The following is a 19,114-nucleotide window of genomic DNA, read 5'->3' on the forward strand; positions in this document are numbered from 1 at the left end:
TGCTAATAAAACATAATTCACAAGTGACATCAATGGCAAAGTTTCTTTAATATTATGTTGTATGTGCATGAAAAAAGTTACATTTTAAAGCATTTCTCTTTTACACTCATTTGTCAAATACATTCATATTACAGTAGCATGATTTTAAAATAAAGCTAATAGTTAGTTTTTTTACATGTTGCAGTTGCAACCAAAATATCCCTCAACAATAATATCTTATTCTTCCTACTTGTTGTTACTAATAATATTAAGCTACATAATATGCATTTAACTTGCCCTAAATCAAATACAGTTGGTCACTGTCCAGCCATATATAGTTTCCAATTCATGCTCTGCAGCATCTGGATATGGTAATGGAAAACAAAATGCTTTAGGCACAGCCTCCTGGGTCCTGCCACTGCAGTGGTGAGGCTAAGGAGATATATTTGGTTTGTAAAGAAGAGGGGTAAAATTGCTGGAGGGTGACCTCCCACTTCCTTTGAGGGTAGTGGTAGGGACAGACAGTGCCCCGATGAAGGCTTTAACAGCTGGAATACGTTGCTGTTTAAAAGGACTCTGTTTAGTGTTGTTGAACATTTCCTTTTATCAGACCAGACTGGACCAGACGGGCCAGCTTCATACTTTTTTTAATCCATAAAAAATGTTAGTGATGTAGGCAGTGGTTCCCAACCTTTTTTACTTGTGACCTCTTGAAAATTAAACAATGTTTACTTGCAACCCCTCATCGCTGGATGTAACCAGTTCAACCAGAGGGCGGAAGAGATGAAATAATTCAGTAATTTGCTTTAAAAAGAAAAAAAGAAGAAAAAAAGAGGTAAAGACTAGAGAAAATCAGTTTTTTTGTGGTTCCTTCTGATTTAGTTTGCGAACCTTTGTCTGGGCTCTGAACCCTAGGTTGAGAACCACTGATGTAAAGTTATCTGACCTGTCTAAAAAAGCTCCCTCCTGTACTGTGACCATCAAGCTTCTTTTCTAAAGTGAGCTTCTTCTATGGCAATTTTTTTTAGCAAGTCATTACTCTCCCTGTAACTGTTTTGCACTTCTTTGGCACAAGTGAAACCTTTTTTTTTACAATACCAAATCACTGGGCATAAGATATAATGCTCATTCCGTCCTGTATATTTCAGTCTACCTCTAAGCCTTCATCTATCTACTGTGATTAACATGACATGTAGCAAAGAACAGTCAACAGTAGAGCAGCCCGGGCTCCGTCCAGCAGGAAGGTGTGTCTGCATTAAGGGTATGTGCCCCTACAGGTCTGCACACTGAGGCTTCCTCATGCATGACAAGCCAAGGTGCACATTCATTTTCATTTCCACCCAGGGCACCAATAGCTGGCAGCCACTCTTCACTCTATCAACAGCTCCTGATGAGGAAATAAGCCTAATATCTAGCCAACACAACACAGAGGAGGCCAATGGAACATCCTCAGAAACACGAATAAAGGGTTTTTAACACAGTGAGAAACGTCTGGAGTTGATGTTCATCTTGGTGAGGCCCAGGTGTTTGAGCGGGGTGGACAGGGCGAAGGCAGCCTTCATTGGGATGTCACACAGCAGGTCCGACTCCTCGCCACACTCCTCCAACTCGTATGTGGCATCGTCCAGCATCTCCTTATGACGGCCACACACCTGCTCCACTTTCAGCCTGTGGATCTCCACACGCAGACGGATCAGCTGGCGGGCCAGGCGGTTGTCCTGAACCTGCATCTCCCTCTGAGGAGCAAGCGAGGAAGGGAGGTTGAAGAGAAAAGTGAGCATCAGTGAGATATCAGGAAATATGTGGAAGTCTGGATTTGGATTGCTCTTTATCCTCTTATCAAGGTGTGTAAATCACAGTCATGTGGAATGTATAGGGGCTGCAGCCTGAGTGTAAGAAAACACACATCATATTGTTTGTTTAGGCTGTCAGCACTGCTTACAGTCAGTCATGCTATCCCCTAATTTAAGTCAGGCATTCATGCCGAGCAGATCACTGACACCTGAAGAGGTGACTATACCTTAGAGGAGTAGTAGGGAGATAGACATCTGTTTCATAAATATGCATAGGGAACTGTCCACTTTTTGACACATTATCTTATAAAGAGATCGTTGGATAAAATAAAATGCTCACTCACCAGCTCTTTTCTGAGAAATACCAAAGCATCATCAATGGTATCAAAGCCACATATATTGCGCACAACCAGCTCTGAGTTCTCATTTCTCAGAATTGCAGGCATGGAGACGACTTGTCCTCCCGAGTCCGGGCTGTCTGCAGGGTAACTTTCCTTCCACGGTCGACTCTCAACTCTCTCTTGCCACTCCAGATAGGACGGTCTGCGAGTCTGCAACTTCAGCTTTTCTGTTAGTGCTTTCACTCTGTCCAGATCTTCGGTGTCCCCCTCGGAGGACTCTCCTCCAAACTTTTTAAAATCCATCGGCGCAGTGATGAACGCAGTCTTTGGGGATTCACGTGATGTTCGCTTTCTGGATTAGCAGTTTGGCGATTGGAGCGCAACAGCTCATTACCTCCTTTTATAGGGAGATAAGAGCCAGTGACCGCCCATACCGCAGAGGACAGAGAGGCTGGAGTTGCCTAACAAGTAACAATAGTGTGGAAATACTCCATTAGGCTACATGTAAAGGTCCTGCAGAGGTATTATCACCAAAACGTTTTTTTTAAAGTAGCCTATCAAAAGTAGGCTACATAAGATAGATAAACATGCTACATACAAAACTTACAAAATATGATGCAAAAAATAAACTACACAAGAACAGCAGGCCTAGGCCTATGAAAAATTGTTAAATGTAGACACACTGAAATGCTGCTTGCACTCTTGTACATCAGTAATACCAATAAAATAACATATTAGCCCATAACCTAGGTTATATCATACTATAATTCTTTGAAATGGGACATTTTGCACGTGAGTGCTTTTACTTTAAAAAGGCTAGCCTACTAACACATGGTGCTGATGATAATATGTAGGCTACAATTACTAAGTAAACTATTTAAAGTAGTGTCTTTACTTGTATTTTAAGTATTTTTACATTGTGGTATTATAAGTCAAATAATACTCCTGAACTATGCAAATTGCTTGGGTCGTGATTTAAGACCAGCTTTCTACGTTTGAGTAGGCTATGCCGCCATCTAGTGGTCATGTATTAGACAAGCACATCACTGCTTCTCTCCCTCTCTCCCCCACGATGTGCAAAAGTTGCAGCAATATGACACATCTCAGCTCTGCTGCTGTCTCTCAGGAAACGTGCACTTCCGTCTTGTGTAGCCTCAAGCAACATATCTTCGTTTCCAGAGCATTCTCCTGCCCAGCCACCTGTGTGAGGGGAAGGTGTAGCAACACAAAGGGTCTGACTATGTTCAGACAAAAAAATTAATCTATTTATAGACTCCTTATCGTCGAGTACAACTGCTCTGCCCCCCAACTAACTGAGTGAAGAGAGGAGGAAGCTTTCACTTTATTACAAGAGAGGCGAGGAAGTGATTTGGCCCTAATTGTGCAGTAAAAGAAGTTCAGCAGCGGAGGGTTTTTTGCTTTGTGACGTGACGTGGAGCTGATGGAGTTTTCTGAGCATATCAAGACCGCGAATGTGGAGGATGTTGTGCTCCGACAGCCGCTACAACCGCCGAGCAGAGGCACCCTGTGCATCACCGGCCACCACCTGCTCTTCTCGGACAGGGAGGAGGGCAGCTCTCGGCAGGTTCTGCTGCTCCTCAGGAACATCGATGCCATTGAGAAAAGGTGCCCGCAACAAACATCTTATTATCAAGTAGTTTAATTGAGCAGTGCATCATAAAATCAAGATATAAAACAGCAGTTATTTGCTTCCATTTGTTTCCAAATTGCCAAAAACATGACATTTGATTCAACAGAATTCAGTTAACGTCCTTAATGATGTATTTGATTGCTTAATTAGAGTACTTAATACGGGTTTATAGATCTTTCTAGCACTCACAAACTTGGTCAAACAAAATCACACTACTCAACATGACTAATCAACATGACTGTCAGTGAATGTCTAATTAATGTTTAATTCCATCATCCTCTTCAAATCTTTTTAACCAGTGTGGAAAACCTTTTGGGCTACTCCTGCGTCTTCGCTAATGCAGGCAACAGTCAAAAAAGGTTGGACATCATTTGTGTTGCCATGTATCTGCTGCTGTTATTGCCCACAGAGCTGAAGGAGGAAATTTGCTAACAAGATTACAGCATCTTCTCTTTCCTCAACCCCTGCCACACATGTCGTGTTGTGTGTTACTTGCCACTAACAGCTTTTTCTTAGCTTTGTGAGAGTCTAAGCATTGCTGAAATCCCTCCATGTATATTTTTTGGTCAGCAGCAGAGAGTAGGGGTTGCACACCCATTTCTCAGCAAGAGAAAGCCCCGTTGACTGGGTTCACCTTCCTTTTCAGCTGCAAAGCAAGTCAAACTTTCTACACAGCTAGTCAAAACACAGGCTGGTGTTGAGCAGTAGTCCTACATCATAAAATCAAGATATAAAACAGCAGTTATTTGCTTCCATTTGTTTCCAAATTGCCAAAAACATGACATTTGATTCAACATAATTCAATTAACATCCTTAATGATGTATTTGATTGCTTAATTAGAGCACTTAATACCGGTTTATAGATCTTTCTAACACTCACAAACTTGGTCAAACAAATAATCACTCTAATCAACAAGACTAATCAACACCAAAGCTGTCAGTGAATGTCTAATTAATGTTTAATTACGTCATCCTCTTCAAATCTTTTTAACCAGTGTGGAAAACCTTTTGGGCTACTCCTGCGTCTTCGCTAATGCAGGCAACAGTCAAAAAAGGTTGGACATCATTTGTGTTGCCATGTATCTGCTGCTGTTATTGCCCACAGTGCTGAAGGAGGAAATTTGCTAACAAGATTACAGCATCCCCTCTTTCCTCACCCCCTGCCACACATGTCGTGATTTGTGTTACTTGCCACTAACAGCTTTTTCTTAGCTTTGTGAGAGTCTAAGCATTGCTGAAATCCCTCCATGTATATTTTTTGGTCAGCAGCAGAGAGTAGGGGTTGCACACCCATTTCTCAGCAAGAGAAAGCCCCATTGACTGGGTTTGCCTTCCTTTTCAGTCAATACCTTTTCTACACAGCTAGTCAAAACACGGGCTGGTGAGAGGGGAAGTGGACACAGGGGTATTGTTTCCATTGTTTTGCCTAAGAATCATAGAGATGTGTGTGTGTGCGTGTGTGTGTGTGTGTGTGTGTGTGTGTGTGTGTGTGTGTGTGTAGAATATCTGAATCTTCAGGGACGATTACTATCAAGTGTAAAGATCTGCACGTGCTCCAGCTTGACATCCCAGGCATGGAGCAGTGTCTCAACATTGCACGCTCTATCGAGGTATAAGGAAATCTGTACATCTACAATGCGATCTTTCATACTTTCTTTGAATACAGCGTTTCTTATTTGTGCTTCATACCTGATAACATTCTCTTTAATCCCTCTGTCTCTTTCTCCAGACCCTGTCCTGTCTGGACAGTGTGTCAGAGATGTACCCTTTCTTTTACAGACCTTCTGATGCCAACCTGCCGGACCAGTGGGGTCTCTCGTCCCCTGAAAAGCACTACAGTCAAATGAAGGAACTTGTAAGCAACATAAGACTCTGTATCTTACAAACTTGTTTCTGCTGCACATGGATATAATTACACATAAAACAAAACATATACACACAGTGTCACAGGCAACTCATCCCAACAGTGATCCAACAACCCCATGACAGGAAAATGCCAGGGAAACTGAATGCAGGGGTCAAGATTCAGGATATCCCTGTTGCTTAGCTTTCATTTGTTTCCCCTTTACTTCAGAATGTGCTGCACACAGCTTGAATTCGTGCTTAATGGACAGACATCTTCCGCTGGGAATAGCATGTTGCTATAGTGAGGGGTGGACCCTGAGGGCAGCATTGTTGGGTATGTTTTATAGGCACAATGTTCCCAGAACATGTAGGATATCTTTAGTTTTCATCAGGCTGGCCTGGTGATATTCCTTCAAACAGAAGAAAATGGTTGGAGCTTGCATGTCTATGCACATCCGTCCAGCTGATTCCTGCCACTTCCATGAGAGTTGAGCTTTGTATAATGTGGTTTGTCAAATAGAGTTTAAAGGGAACAGCTTAACATTTTGGGAAATACACCTATTTACTTTCTAGAGTTAGATGAGAAGATTGATACCACAATATCTGTCTGTTAAATATGAGACTACAGCCAGGACATGGTTAGCTTAGCTTAGCATAAAGACTAGAAACAGGGGAAACAGCTAGCCTGGCTTTGTCCAAAGGTAAAAAATCTGCATATCAGCACCTTAGCTCACTAACACACTATATCTCATTTGTTTATTCCAAACAAAAACCAAAGTGTATAGACAACAAGTTTTCTAGGACTCCAACTGGTCCAGAACGCAGCTGCCCGACTCATCACCCGCACCAAAACCTGGCACCACATCACTCCAATCCTAAAACAACTCCACTGGCTTCCCATCTCCCACCGGATCACCTACAAAATCCTGGTCCTAACCTACAAAGCCCTCCACCATCTGGACCCCTCATTCCTCACTGACCTCCTCTCCCCCTACCAACCCTCACGGACCCTCAGATCCACCTCAGCCAGTCTCCTCTCCATCCACAAGTCCAACCTCTGCAGTTTTGGGGACAGAGACTTCTCCAGGGTTGCAGGCCCTGGAACTCCCTCCCCCAAGAGATCCGCACCTCTGAGTCCCTCACCATCTTCCAGTCCCGCCTCAAGACCCATCTCTTCACCTCTGCCTATCCGTAGCCCCACGCCCCCCCTCCCTTTTCATCTGTGCCTGAATCTTTTGTTTTGTTTTATTTTGTTTTGTTTTGTTCTGCTTTGTTTTGTTTTGTTCTGTTCTGTTCTGTTTTGTTTTGTTTTGTTTTGTTCTGTTTTGTTCTGCTTCATTTTGTTTTGTTCTGTTTTGTTCTGTTTTGTTTTGTTTTGTTCTGTTTTGTTTTGTTCTGTTCTGTTTTGTTTTGTTCTGTTTTGTTTTGTTCTGTTTTGTTTTGTTTTGTTTTGTTCTGTTTTGTTCTGCTTCATTTTGTTTTGTTCTGTTCTGTTTTGTTTGTTTTGTTCTGTTTTGTTTTGTTCTGTTTTGTTTTGTTCTGCTTCGTTTTGTTTTGTTTTGTTCCGCTTCGTTCTGTTCTGTTTTGTTTTGTTCTGCTTCGTTTTGTTTTGTTTTGTTCTGCTTCGTTTTGTTCTGTTTTGTTCTGTTCTGTTTTGTTCTGCTTCGTTTTGTTTTGTTTTGTTCTGCTTCGTTTTGTTTTGTTCTGTTTTGTTTTGTTCTGTTTTGTTCTGTTTTGTTCTGTTCTGTTCTGTTCTGCTTCATTTTGTTTTGTTCTGTTTTGTTCTGCTTCATTTTGTTTTGTTCTGTTTTGTTCTGTTCTGTTTTGTTTTGTTCTGTTTTGTTTTGTTCTGTTCTGTTTTGTTTTGTTCTGTTTTGTTTTGTTCTGTTCTGTTTTGTTTTGTTTTGTTTTGTTCTGTTTTGTTCTGCTTCATTTTGTTTTGTTCTGTTCTGTTTTGTTTGTTTTGTTCTGTTTTGTTTTGTTTTGTTCTGTTTTGTTTTGTTCTGCTTCGTTTTGTTTTGTTTTGTTCCGCTTCGTTCTGTTCTGTTTTGTTTTGTTCTGCTTCGTTTTGTTTTGTTTTGTTCTGCTTCGTTTTGTTCTGTTTTGTTCTGTTCTGTTTTGTTCTGCTTCGTTTTGTTTTGTTTTGTTCTGCTTCGTTTTGTTTTGTTCTGTTTTGTTCTGTTTTGTTTTGTTCTGTTCTGTTCTGTTCTGCTTCATTTTGTTTTGTTCTGTTCTGTTTTGTTTGTTTTGTTCTGTTTTGTTTTGTTTTGTTCTGTTTTGTTTTGTTCTGCTTCGTTTTGTTTTGTTCCGCTTCGTTCTGTTCTGTTTTGTTTTGTTCTGCTTCATTTTGTTTTGTTCTGTTCTGTTTTGTTTTGTTTTGTTCTGCTTCGTTCTGTTCTGTTTTGTTTTGTTCTGCTTCGTTTTGTTTTGTTCTGCTTCGTTTTGTTTTGTTCTGTTTTGTTTTGTTTTGTTTTGTTCTGCTTCGTTTTGTTTTGTTTTGTTCTGCTTCGTTTTGTTTTGTTTTGTTCTGCTTCGTTTTGTTTTGTTCTGTTCTGTTTTGTTTTGTTCTGTTCTGTTTTGTTTTGTTCTGTTCTGTTCTGCTTCGTTCTGTTCTGTTTTGTTTTGTTCTGCTTCGTTTTGTTTTGTTCTGTTTTGTTTTGTTCTGCTTCCTTTTGTTTTGTTTTGTTCCACTTCGTTCTGTTCTGTTTTGTTTTGTTCTGCTTCGTTTTGTTCTGCTTCGTTTTGTTTGGTTCTGCTTCGTTTTGTTCTGTTCTGCTTCGTTTTGTTCTGTTTTGTTTTGTTCTGTTCTGTTTTGTTTTGTTCTGCTCCGTTTTGTTTTGTTTTGTTTTGTTCTGCTTCGTTTTGTTTTGTTTTGTTCTGTTTTGTTTTCTTCTGTTCTGTTTTGTTTTGTTCTGTTTTGTTCTGTTCTGCTTCGTTTTGTTTTGTTCTGTTTTGTTTTGTTCTGTTCTGTTCTGTTCTGTTTTGTTTTGTTCTGCTCCGTTTTGTTTTGTTTTGTTTTGTTCTGCTTCGTTTTTTTTTGTTTTGTTCTGTTTTGTTTTGTTCTGTTCTGTTTTGTTCTGTTTTGTTTTGTTCTGTTCTGTTCTGTTCTGCTTCGTTTTGTTTTGTTTTGTTCTGTTTTGTTTTGTTCTGCTTCGTTTTGTTTTGTTTTGTTCTGTTTTGTTTTGTTCTGCTTCGTTTTGTTTTGTTCTGTTTTGTTTTGTTCTGCTTCGTTTTGTTCTGTTTTGTTTTGTTCTGCTTCGTTTTGTTTTGTTTTGTTCTGTTTTGTTTTGTTCCGCTTCGTTCTGTTCTGTTTTGTTCTGCTTCATTTTGTTTTGTTTTGTTCTGTTTTGTTTTGTTCTGCTTCGTTTTGTTTTGTTCTGTTTTGTTTTGTTCTGTTCTGTTTTGTTTTGTTCTGTTCTGTTCTGTTTTGTTCTGTTCTGCTTCGTTTTGTTTTGTTCTGTTCTGTTCTGTTTTGTTTTGTTCTGCTTCGTTTTGTTTTGTTCTGTTTTGTTTTGTTCTGCTTCGTTTTGTTTTGTTCTGTTTTGTTTTGTTCTGCTTTGTTTTGTTTTGTTTTGTTCTGCTTCGTTTTGTTTTGTTTTGTTACAAATTCAGTTCATTATTATTATTATTATTAGATTATTTGCCGCACTATTTCTTGGCAGACAACTGTGGCCTCCTGGAGTCATGTCGTTATTGTGAGGTTGCCAGGCAACAATCAGAGACTCCAGAAAACCACAACTTGTAATTTTTACAATTCAGTTTTTACATGGGTTGAACCAACACAATATCACATGTTCATTAGTGAGCTTTAGCGTTTTTGCTGGTCGGCAGATTTTGTTTACCTTTACAAAGAAAGGGGGGAGCTGTTTCCCTCTGTTTCCAGTATTTATGCTAAGCTAAGATACGATAACTGCCACCTGGCTGTAGCTTTATATGTATTCTACAGATGTAAGAAAGGTGTCGTTCTTCCGATACTGCATCTTGTCATTCTGGGTGAAAATGTAATATTGCTGTTAGGTTTGGCCTCTTCTACACCTATATGATGTGACAAATGAAAAAAAGAGTGAAAGACAAAGTTGATTTGCCCTCTAGGGTTTAAGAGTGAACAAATCAGCAGTGATCAAGTGCTATATGCAATAGAAGGTGAACCCACCCATGTTAGAGCTGTTTTCCTGTTTCCCTTTGGTAACCTTTGACATAAAGCCGTTAGAGTCCGCACAGGGTCGTAAACATGAATGTGCTGTGTGCAGGTTATGTGACTTATGTGTATTAAAGTTCACATTTTCCAAACCGTTAATGTGACCAGACTTCATCGTCCTCTCTCTCCTCTGTATGCAGCATGATCGGTGGAGACTAAGCACTGTGAACAGAGAATACTTAGTGTGTCCCTCTTACCCTCCAGCTGTCATCGTCCCCAAGAACATAGACGATGACATGCTGGAGAAGGTGGCCAAATTCAGACAGGGAGGACGCTTCCCTGTCCTCTGCTACTACCATAAGAAGAATGGCACGGTGAGGGGCTTTCATTTGTCTCTACTGCTAGACTGAAATTCATACATGCAACTAACTTGTAATCTAACTTGTCAGGTAATTATGCGCAGCAGTCAGCCGCTGACGGGAGCCAATAGGAAGCGCTGCAGGGAAGATGAGCAACTCCTCCAGGCTGCGATTGAAGGCTCAGACAAAGGTTACATTATTGACACACGCTCCAGTCAGCAGGCACTGCAGGCAAGCATGACAGGCGGAGGGTTTGAGTCCAAATCGTGTTATAGCAGCTGGAAGAGACTACACAGACAAATGGAGAGGTTTGTGAAAAGTGTGGATGATGCTGTTCACCATTTTATGATGTCCCATCAAACTAACCTACTTCACCTCATTGTCTTTCTATGCATGTACAGGGGTAAAGCACTGCAGGAGAGTCTAATTAAACTGGTGGAGGCCTGTGGTGACGAGTACCATAATATGGACCGTTGGCTCAGTAAGCTTGAAAATTCAAAGTGGCTGTCTCACGTCCAAACTGCCCTGTCAACTGCTGGTCTGCTGGCGGAGTGTGTGGAGAGGTAGGCCTATACCCACACTGTATCTGTGGTGGGATCATTACAGTCAGTGTCAATTTTATTTGTATAGCACCTTTCGTTACACGTAAGCCCAAAGTGCTTTACATTATTTTAGATTATTTTTTGGGGGGCTTTTTTCCCTTTATTTCAGAGTGACAGTGGATAGATAGGAAAGGTGGGAGAGAGATGGGGGATGACACGCAGCAAAGGGCAGCAGGTCGGATTCGAACCTGGGCCGCTGCAAAGGCCTCAGCCTACATGGGGCGCACGCTCTTACTGGGTGAGCTAGAGGTCGCCGCAAAGTGCTTTACATTTAAAATAGCATACACATTTAAACAAAGCATGAATCGAAATAAGAATACACAACAAGTCAATCAACAAAAACAACAACAATAAGACATACAAGTGTGACCATACAAATTCATACACACACATACTGTAATTAAACAAATGCCTGAGAAAATAAAAAGGTTTTGAGTTTACTTTTGAATGTGCACACAGTTGTGACTGACCTCAGGTCATCAGGCAGCTTGTTCCAGAGAGCAGGACCAAAGTAACTGAAGGCTCCCCCACCGGACCTGGATCTTATTCTGGGTACAGCTAAAAGGCCTCTGCCTGATGACCGGAGTGTGCACTTATCTCTTGTCAAAAACATATTCGGTAACACTTTACTTAAAGGTATCTACATAAGAGTGACATGACACTGTCATGAACACATGACACTGTCATGACACAGTCATGACACATGAACCCTAACCCTAACTCTAACCCTAACCATAACTTGTCATGACAAAAACCGAATGACACTTACTAAAAGAAGCGTTATGTCATAAACATTTATGACTTGTTTATAATGTTTATGACACGTTCATGACAGTGTAATGTCACTCTTATGTAGATACCTTCCAATAAAGTGTAACCACATATTCTTGTCTAAAGGGACAGTTTGGCACAAGACTTTTTGTCACTTACTGTAAAATTGAAGGGGAAGGAAAGCAAAGTTAAAAAATAATCAAATATCAAAGACACATCTTACTCATATAAAACGTGTCATCATGTCATGTTATCAGCTCTAATAGAGAAGTTGTAAATGCTTGAATAAATGCATGTATGACTTGTCTTTTACATAGAGGAACAGGACTGTACTGTAGCACATCTATTGGTTTTGTCCAGGGACGGTCATTCAGTTCTGGTTTACGGCTCTGAAGGGAAAGACTCCACTTTGCTCATCAGCACTCTGGCTCAGCTCATCATGGACCCATACTGCCGCACACTGGAGGGCTTCCTGGCTCTGCTGGAGAGGGAGTGGGTACAGGTGAGTGTATGTGTGTGTACAAAAATGTCTAATTAGTATGCCTGAAATCATTTTTTCATCATCTTTTCAGTAGAATTAAGAACTTAAAGCACACCCCAAAGTAAGAGCATATTGAATTGTATTACTTTTAACATTCACAGTTTTGCTGCGGGGCTGTCGACTGTTTTTCAAGCACAATCTCACATGTGGTTATGGCCAAATCTCTTGCTGAAAGGATATTGCTCTACAGTCTACCCTTAACAGGAAATGTGCTGAAGAAAAAAAACTCATATTCAGTGTGCTGCATGTAGAGGTCACAGAGTTAACAAAACTCGCTTCTCTTCAACTCTTGTACCTGGTGACTCTGTTTCCAAATGTTTACCTTCTCCAACAATTCTACCTCAAATGCAGCATTTATCAAAATTTTAGGAGAGCTAATTTTTGTGATCATCATCCTTAAATATTTTATAACTGGAATATTTTATAATCCACAGTTTGGAAGCTTTCATAGCTAAACAAAAGAAAATAATTAGTTTTTTTCTACACAAGAACCAGGAAACAATATTTTCAATTTTACAGACCAACCAAAAACTCATCAAACAACTGATATCTCATGTTCAGAAGATTAAATCATATGGAGGAAAGTAGATGTTGATGATTTAGAGTTAATTAAAGACTGACAAGACTGAAGTACATTGACTAACCAACTTACAAAGTACAAGTACAAATTGATCAATAAGTCATAAGAGTTCAACTGTGCCCCAGCATGAGCCCCTTTTAATAAGTTGGAATGGCCACAGAAAAGGAATAGGTGTGTACTGTATGCATGTTTATATGAGTAAGTGTTCTTCTCTCCAGGCAGGACACCCATTCCAGCAGCGATGTGCCCACTCGGCCTACTCCCATGCCCGTCTCCAGCAGGAGTCCCCGGTCTTCCTGCTGCTGCTGGACTGTGTGTGGCAGCTGTGGCGTCAGTTCCCCCTGGCACTGGGCTTCTCTGAGGCGCTGCTCCTGAGGTTGGCGACTGAGGCCTATGCGTCTAACTATGGCACCTTCCTGTGTAACAGCGATCAGGAGAGGTCAGTCGCACTTCACAGTTGGGGAATGGATGGTTGACACAAAGCTCAACAGTTTCATTCTTACAAACAATCTTTATGTCCAAGGTGACATTTCACCTCACTTTTCCCTCTCAGGTGTGTTCTAGGACTGAAGGAGAACACTCACTGTTTGTTCCAGGCACTGTTGAGGCCCAGGGAGAGAGACTGCTACTCTAACCCCTTGTATGAGCCCACTGAGCTGGCAATCTGGCCCTCAGTCCACCCTCAGTCCCTACAGCTTTGGAGAGGTGACGTATTCAAACATGATCTCATTTAATTTTTTCTTCCTGTGGTTACTTTCAGCAGAGATGCTCATTCAACATCCTCTAATGTAAGCCCAATGCTTTCATTATTTAGAGTTGTATTCCTACGGTGTTGCTAACTTTGATTATTCTGGGATTTTATTTATTAAGCGTTGACGCTGACTCAAGCCCATGTTTTATCCTAAGGCTTTTTTCTGAGGCGGACCCCACAGGCTCGTCACCTTGAAGAGGTTCAGGAGGAAATAAGGAACATGGTCATTAAGTGGGGGAAACTGGCGCTCAGCTGATGCCCTGTCAGTACGTGAAGGAGTGAAGATGTTCAGCCTGAACATGTAGAACATGTTTTTAGGAGGAATGTTCATGTGCAATGCCTTTTGACTCTAGAATTGTTGTTTCAAATTTTGTAACAACTTGCTGTTGCTGTGTTTTAATGTACAGTGTTTTTTTTTTCTTTCATAAAAAATAGTATAAAAAAACTTAATTGTTGATGTCATTTGATGCTGATTAGACCTCTATATTTTCACACCATATTTTAGGGCTTAACAAACTATATTTTTAATGTATGTTTTTTATGTTTTGCCTGATAAAAAAATATTTTCTGACACAATAACTCTCATGGATTTTATGAATAGAAGAAGGTTGTATAACTGACACACCTCCCAGTCCTGTTAAGCTCAGCTAAACTCTCGTCACAATACAAATCCCTGTACACTGCAAGTCCGCATGTTTGCACACACGGAGCTTTGCAAGCTGGAGACTGTAGTCCTGTTTAGTCAAGAGCCGCGAGTGTACAATGTGGACAAGAACCACGTAGCCCAGCAAGACTTTCTACATCTGCTTATTTATCCATTGGTTACTGGGTGAACTGAAACATTGACCAGTTGGATGGTAATCTTTTAATTCTGACACTTAAATGCCTCTTATCAGCTCTTATTTCGTGATTTAGTTCAGAGGAATAGTTTTGGGTTTACTAACCTAAGTTGCATCGGCTGGTTGGACCAAGAATCATCTGTCTGGGATTTCTGATTTTGTCAGCACACAGGTAAAAATGTTTTTTTTTTTTTGTCCTATTAAGTTCAATTTGTGTCTGTAATATTCTATTCAACTTGTGTATGCCCCCAATGATCACTACCACAATGTAGAAGTTCTGTGTCATCAGTTATGGTTGAATTTAACTTTTCTAAGGACTGTTACTGGACATGCAACCGGGGGTCTGTGTGCCCATTGCGGCTACGCTGGGCCTGTTTTGCCGAGGTTGCCTCAGCAGGGCGCGGAGTTTGCCCTATCGCAGCATCAGCTGTTTGCCTAGGCAGATGAGCAGGTGGAACAGCCGTGAGACCTGCAGCCCTCCACCTCCTCGGGAAAACCCCCGTGTCCTCATCACGGGTAATGCAAATGTTATTTTCTGTCATGAACTCATAATAGCTAAAGATGGAAAGAAAGGTGGACTTTTCCACAGCTACACAAACACTGAACCTGTGAAGCTGCCATTGTTTTCTACCACTTTCACTGTGCAGCCACTGTTTTGTACTGTTGGCCGCAGAGCAGTTACTATAGGGGTTAAGGTGCCTTTCTCAAGGGCACCTTTTCAGGGAGCTGAGAGAGTTATTGACTTCCAAGCAGATCCTATGTTTAAATTAAACAATGGCATGAGTGGAATACTGGACACATGCTGTCGTTTTTTTCTTTTCGAGTTGTTTTCACTGTGGACCAGCAGCAGGACCCCATTTTGACTCATCACAATAGGGTGCGTACAGACAGTGCTCGTGACATAAAAGAGCCAATGAGTGACTGTGGGGAGAATAATAGTCTGCTGTCACTTTTTGTCCCAGGATAAAGCGTTGGAACAAACAAAAAGCTGAAGCGTGGTGCACCAAAAACATTGATACCATTTTCATACCAAACTCCAAACGTTGTCTTGTTTTCTCAGGACAGATACACCAACATATTAAACTTTGTCTATGTATGCAGGTGGTCTTGGGCAGTTAGGTGTGGGACTGGCACAGTTACTGAGGTGAGACATGTAGAAATTCCTGAGATATTAAAGTCAAAATGTGTTTGAAATTTTGAATGTCATCATATCTGTATTAATGTCTAGGAAACAGTACGGAACAGAGAATGTAATCCTGTCAGACATTAAGAAGCCTCCACCTGACGTTTTCAGCAGTGGTATGCAAAACCAAATCAAGTTCTTTTCACCTTCAATGTTATGTTTTACTCACACAATTTACATCCTTCTTCAATTTACATTTAACAGAATGTACAGCTTATTTCCCTGCTGTTTAAATCATTGGTTACTTTCTTTTCATTGATCTCTCCACCTTCTTCTCTTTTCCTAATAGGTCCATTCGTATATGCTGATGTGTTGGACTACAAACATCTCCGAGAACTGATTGTAAATTATCGTGTCACTTGGCTGATCCACTACAGTGCTCTGCTAAGTGCTGTTGGCGAAGCTAATGTGGCTTTGGCACGCAAGATCAACATCACAGGTCTGCTGAATAGATACACATTTACATGTACCACATTTTTAGGGATTATTATGTTTAAACTCCACTTTGGATGTTCTGCTGTCCATCTAGGTCTTCATAATGTGCTGGACTTGGCCCTAGAGAACTGCCTGCGCCTCTTTGTCCCCAGCACTATTGGAGCATTTGGTCCCTCTTCTCCACGTGACCCGGCCCCTGACCTCTGTGTCCAAAGACCTCGAACCATTTATGGTGTGTCCAAAGTGCATGGAGAACTGATGGGGGAGGTGTGTCTATCTTACAATGCACATGAATACACATGCACATAGTATCCTGATACATCCATTCGTAAAATGTTAAGAGATCTCAATATTCTTTGTCTTTTTCTTTAGTATCTCCATCATAAATATGGTCTGGACTTCCGCTGCCTACGTTACCCAGGTGTGATATCAGTCAACACACCTCTCGGAGGAGGAACAACAGGTATCGCATCATTTTCACATCTGCACCACACATCTATATTCAGTGTAATCAGCTTGATGTTATAGATTAGGCATTCCGGACCTCTGTCTTCACAGACTATGCAGTTCAGATCTTCCACGATGCTCTCAGCACAGGTCACCATGAGTGCTACCTGCGTCCCGACACCCGCCTTCCCATGATGCATATCTCTGACTGCCACCGTGCCACTGTAGAGTTCATGCAGGCTCCAGAGTGCCAGCTGTCTCTGCGTACCTACAACATCGCCGCCATGAGCTTCACTCCAGAAGAGGTGGCCCAAGAAATCCGCAAGCATCTCCCTCACCTCAAAGTCACCTACCATCCCGACTCTGTCCGCCAGACCATCGGTACAAAGTGGTACACATACCTACACACAAAATCTGTGTGGGATTGTACATCTGATTTGTTGATGATTTTCTCACTTGCTCAAGGAGAGCTATATCATTCATGTTCATTCATTCACAACAACATAGAAAGTACAATCATGAGAAATATAGAAAGACAATAAAACATTCAGAATTGGAAAAGTATTTGATAAATACATTATGATAATAGGGATGCAAAAAAAATTAAAAACCAGATTTCTAAATTGTCCAAAAGGCACTATTGAGTTGATTTTAAGAAAGTGCTGTAATGACATGTTAACATGTTAAAGTGTGTGGCATTTTAAGAGAAAGCTACATCTGTACGGTTTTTAGGTCTTTTCTTGGATGGAACTGAAAGTAATGAGTTTTTACTTTAAGTTGTATCTTGTTTTATTTTTGAAATGATTTGTGGCATTGATATTGCTATCGTTAAATTAGAACTGATATGATGGAAGTAATGTGGTCATCTTGCTTGTCATTTTGCAGCAGACAGCTGGCCCGTGAGGTTCGATGACTCCAATGCCAGGAGAGATTGGGGCTGGGCACCAGTCTTCGGGCTTGACACGCTGGTGTCAGACATGCTGCACTCCATTCGAGACAAGAGGAAAAGCGAGGGTTTGCCAGTCAGCTAGCAAAACCTGCTCCACAAAGACAGACCAATGCCCTACCCTTGACTTTCCTTCAGGTTGCATTTACCAACACTTCCTTTTCCTTCACTTTCACATGTTGTCAACCAGTACCCTCCGTTACTCTGGAACAGATGCTCTTAATATGCAGTGGACAGTGAGATGTCATACACATGCACTCAAACACACACATTTCAGTCTTTTTTAGGGAATAATATACTGTCAAACCTTCCCTCCATCTTTGTTGTTTTTACACGTTGCCTCAGACAGAACAGAAAAAGAGATTTCCAAATGCCATGTTAATCACATCAATGGACACAACGTTACAATGTCTATGAAAATGTCTAATACAATATGGACCAGTTGCACACTTGGAGTAACACATTTGTTGGACACTTTGATTCCAGGATCACCTGGAATGGCTGGCTAAGTTAACTCTGGACTGTAATGACTCACCACAGATTCTGGCTTTTTTTAAAGGCAGTCTTTTATAATATAGTCTATCAAGTGAATATCACACACTGTATGCAATCCTACTACCCTTGCTGTGGCATCTAACAGGAAGCCTTTATTGTAGCCTTTTTTTTGGCCAGAAGTGTTATTTTAAATTATGATTGAGCACCAATATCAAATTAAGCCTTATTTACTGTAGTTTACTTTGGAAAGCAATGTATAAAAATGCAGTGTATTTTGAATCAGACCTTGAATAATAATAATAAAAAGGATTTACCCAAACAGCAGTGATTATTGTAAATTGTTGATTTCGTATTCTACATAGAATTTGATTTTCCTACTAAGTAGGATGATGTTGAGGATAGTATTGTTATATAGTATTGATAGCATTGATTATGGTGGTAACTAGATATCATTTTAAGGTAGGCCTACTTGTACTTCTACCCTACTACATTTCAGAGAGAATTATTATAGTTTTTAGTTAACAACATTTATTTCACCAACATAAAATAGTTACTTTGTAAATTTTGATTTACAAATAAACTATGTTGCACTGCCACCTCCATCAGCTATATATTAACAAGCTACTTACACATTAATGTGAAGAGTTTTGTGCAACATTGTTGTGGCCTGCAAGACCTGTCTGGGAGTTAAAAAAATAGGTCTGTAGATCTGGAACAGGAATAAGACCACAGATTTAAGCAATGAATACTATAGTTATAGGGACCATAAGTATAAAGACAGTGTTCCAATTGTTTACGGATGACTCAAAAGACCCACAAACTATAAGCAACAGGATCTGCAGTTGCTGTGCTATCAAGGGGGATTTAGCAGAAAACATCAAGAAATGGTGACACAATTACAGAAAATAGGAAGAGTATGATCATGTTTAAAGTAAAGGCTACATTTTAGTGTGGAGTTAGTTGCCAAGGAAAGAAAGTGGTAGTGTTTTGAGAGTGACTGGTCTGGAAAGAAGATTAATGGAAAACTGAGGGAGAGAGCAAAACCTGAAGGAGGCAGTAAGGCAACATTGTGGATGCCAACTGCCATAAAACATCATAGAAGAAGAAGATCCTTAATGGTGATATTTTTCTTGTGCGCACAAATTAATTATCTTGTGGAAACAAGTTGAATATCTTGTACCCGAAAGTTATTTAGCTTGTGCACAAAAGATAATTTACTGATATATTTTTTTTATCTCACAAGATAATGTATCAGTAAATCTTCGCGCACAAGATAATTAACTTGGTCCCACAGTGTAGCTATTTGTCTTGTGCGCATAAGATAAAAAAAAAAATAATAATAATAATAATTCACCTTTCGGGACTTAAGGGGCTCCGTAGGACAAAGGCCTACTAATGAATGATTAGTAGGCCGCAGA

The 19,114-nt window shown here is 40.5% G+C and overlaps 3 protein-coding genes across 9 annotated transcripts; 2 read left to right on the forward strand and 1 right to left on the reverse strand.

Moving 5' to 3' along the window:
- Window positions 1-31: 31 nt before the first annotated feature.
- Window positions 32-2,506, reverse strand: fam167b (family with sequence similarity 167 member B). Its single transcript, XM_031288724.2, has 2 exons — window positions 2,117-2,506; window positions 32-1,715 (listed from the first exon to the last, which is right to left on the reverse strand). The coding sequence occupies exons 1-2, from the start codon at window positions 2,414-2,416 to the stop codon at window positions 1,452-1,454; spliced, it is 564 nt and encodes a 187-aa protein (XP_031144584.1). The 5' UTR covers window positions 2,417-2,506; the 3' UTR covers window positions 32-1,451.
- zgc:154055 (uncharacterized protein LOC556036 homolog) lies at window positions 1,714-13,865 on the forward strand. 7 transcript variants are annotated; one of them, XM_031288717.2, is made up of 12 exons: window positions 3,080-3,739; window positions 4,064-4,123; window positions 4,760-4,819; window positions 5,266-5,374; window positions 5,544-5,619; window positions 9,948-10,121; window positions 10,197-10,414; window positions 10,508-10,669; window positions 11,840-11,981; window positions 12,819-13,039; window positions 13,154-13,305; window positions 13,507-13,865. In XM_031288717.2, exons 1-12 carry the CDS (start codon window positions 3,586-3,588, stop codon window positions 13,605-13,607), a joined length of 1,629 nt encoding a protein of 542 aa, XP_031144577.1. In that variant the 5' UTR covers window positions 3,080-3,585; the 3' UTR covers window positions 13,608-13,865. The 7 variants fall into 7 exon arrangements, with proteins under 7 accessions (XP_031144582.1, XP_031144577.1, XP_031144580.1 ...); XM_031288715.2 differs by having other exon boundaries at window positions 3,082-3,739; window positions 5,494-5,619; XM_031288720.2 differs by lacking the exon at window positions 4,760-4,819 and having other exon boundaries at window positions 3,081-3,739.
- Window positions 13,866-13,936: 71 nt separating this feature from the next.
- On the forward strand, window positions 13,937-17,533 carry tdh2 (L-threonine dehydrogenase 2). Its single transcript, XM_031288723.2, has 9 exons — window positions 13,937-14,362; window positions 14,506-14,706; window positions 15,292-15,334; window positions 15,419-15,489; window positions 15,663-15,812; window positions 15,903-16,075; window positions 16,181-16,271; window positions 16,367-16,636; window positions 17,141-17,533. Exons 2-9 carry the CDS (start codon window positions 14,520-14,522, stop codon window positions 17,284-17,286), a joined length of 1,131 nt encoding a protein of 376 aa, XP_031144583.1. The 5' UTR covers window positions 13,937-14,362; window positions 14,506-14,519; the 3' UTR covers window positions 17,287-17,533.
- Window positions 17,534-19,114: the final 1,581 nt, after the last annotated feature.

Source organism: Sander lucioperca, chromosome 18, assembly GCF_008315115.2.
Source record: "Sander lucioperca isolate FBNREF2018 chromosome 18, SLUC_FBN_1.2, whole genome shotgun sequence".
NCBI lineage: Eukaryota > Metazoa > Chordata > Actinopteri > Perciformes > Percidae > Sander > Sander lucioperca.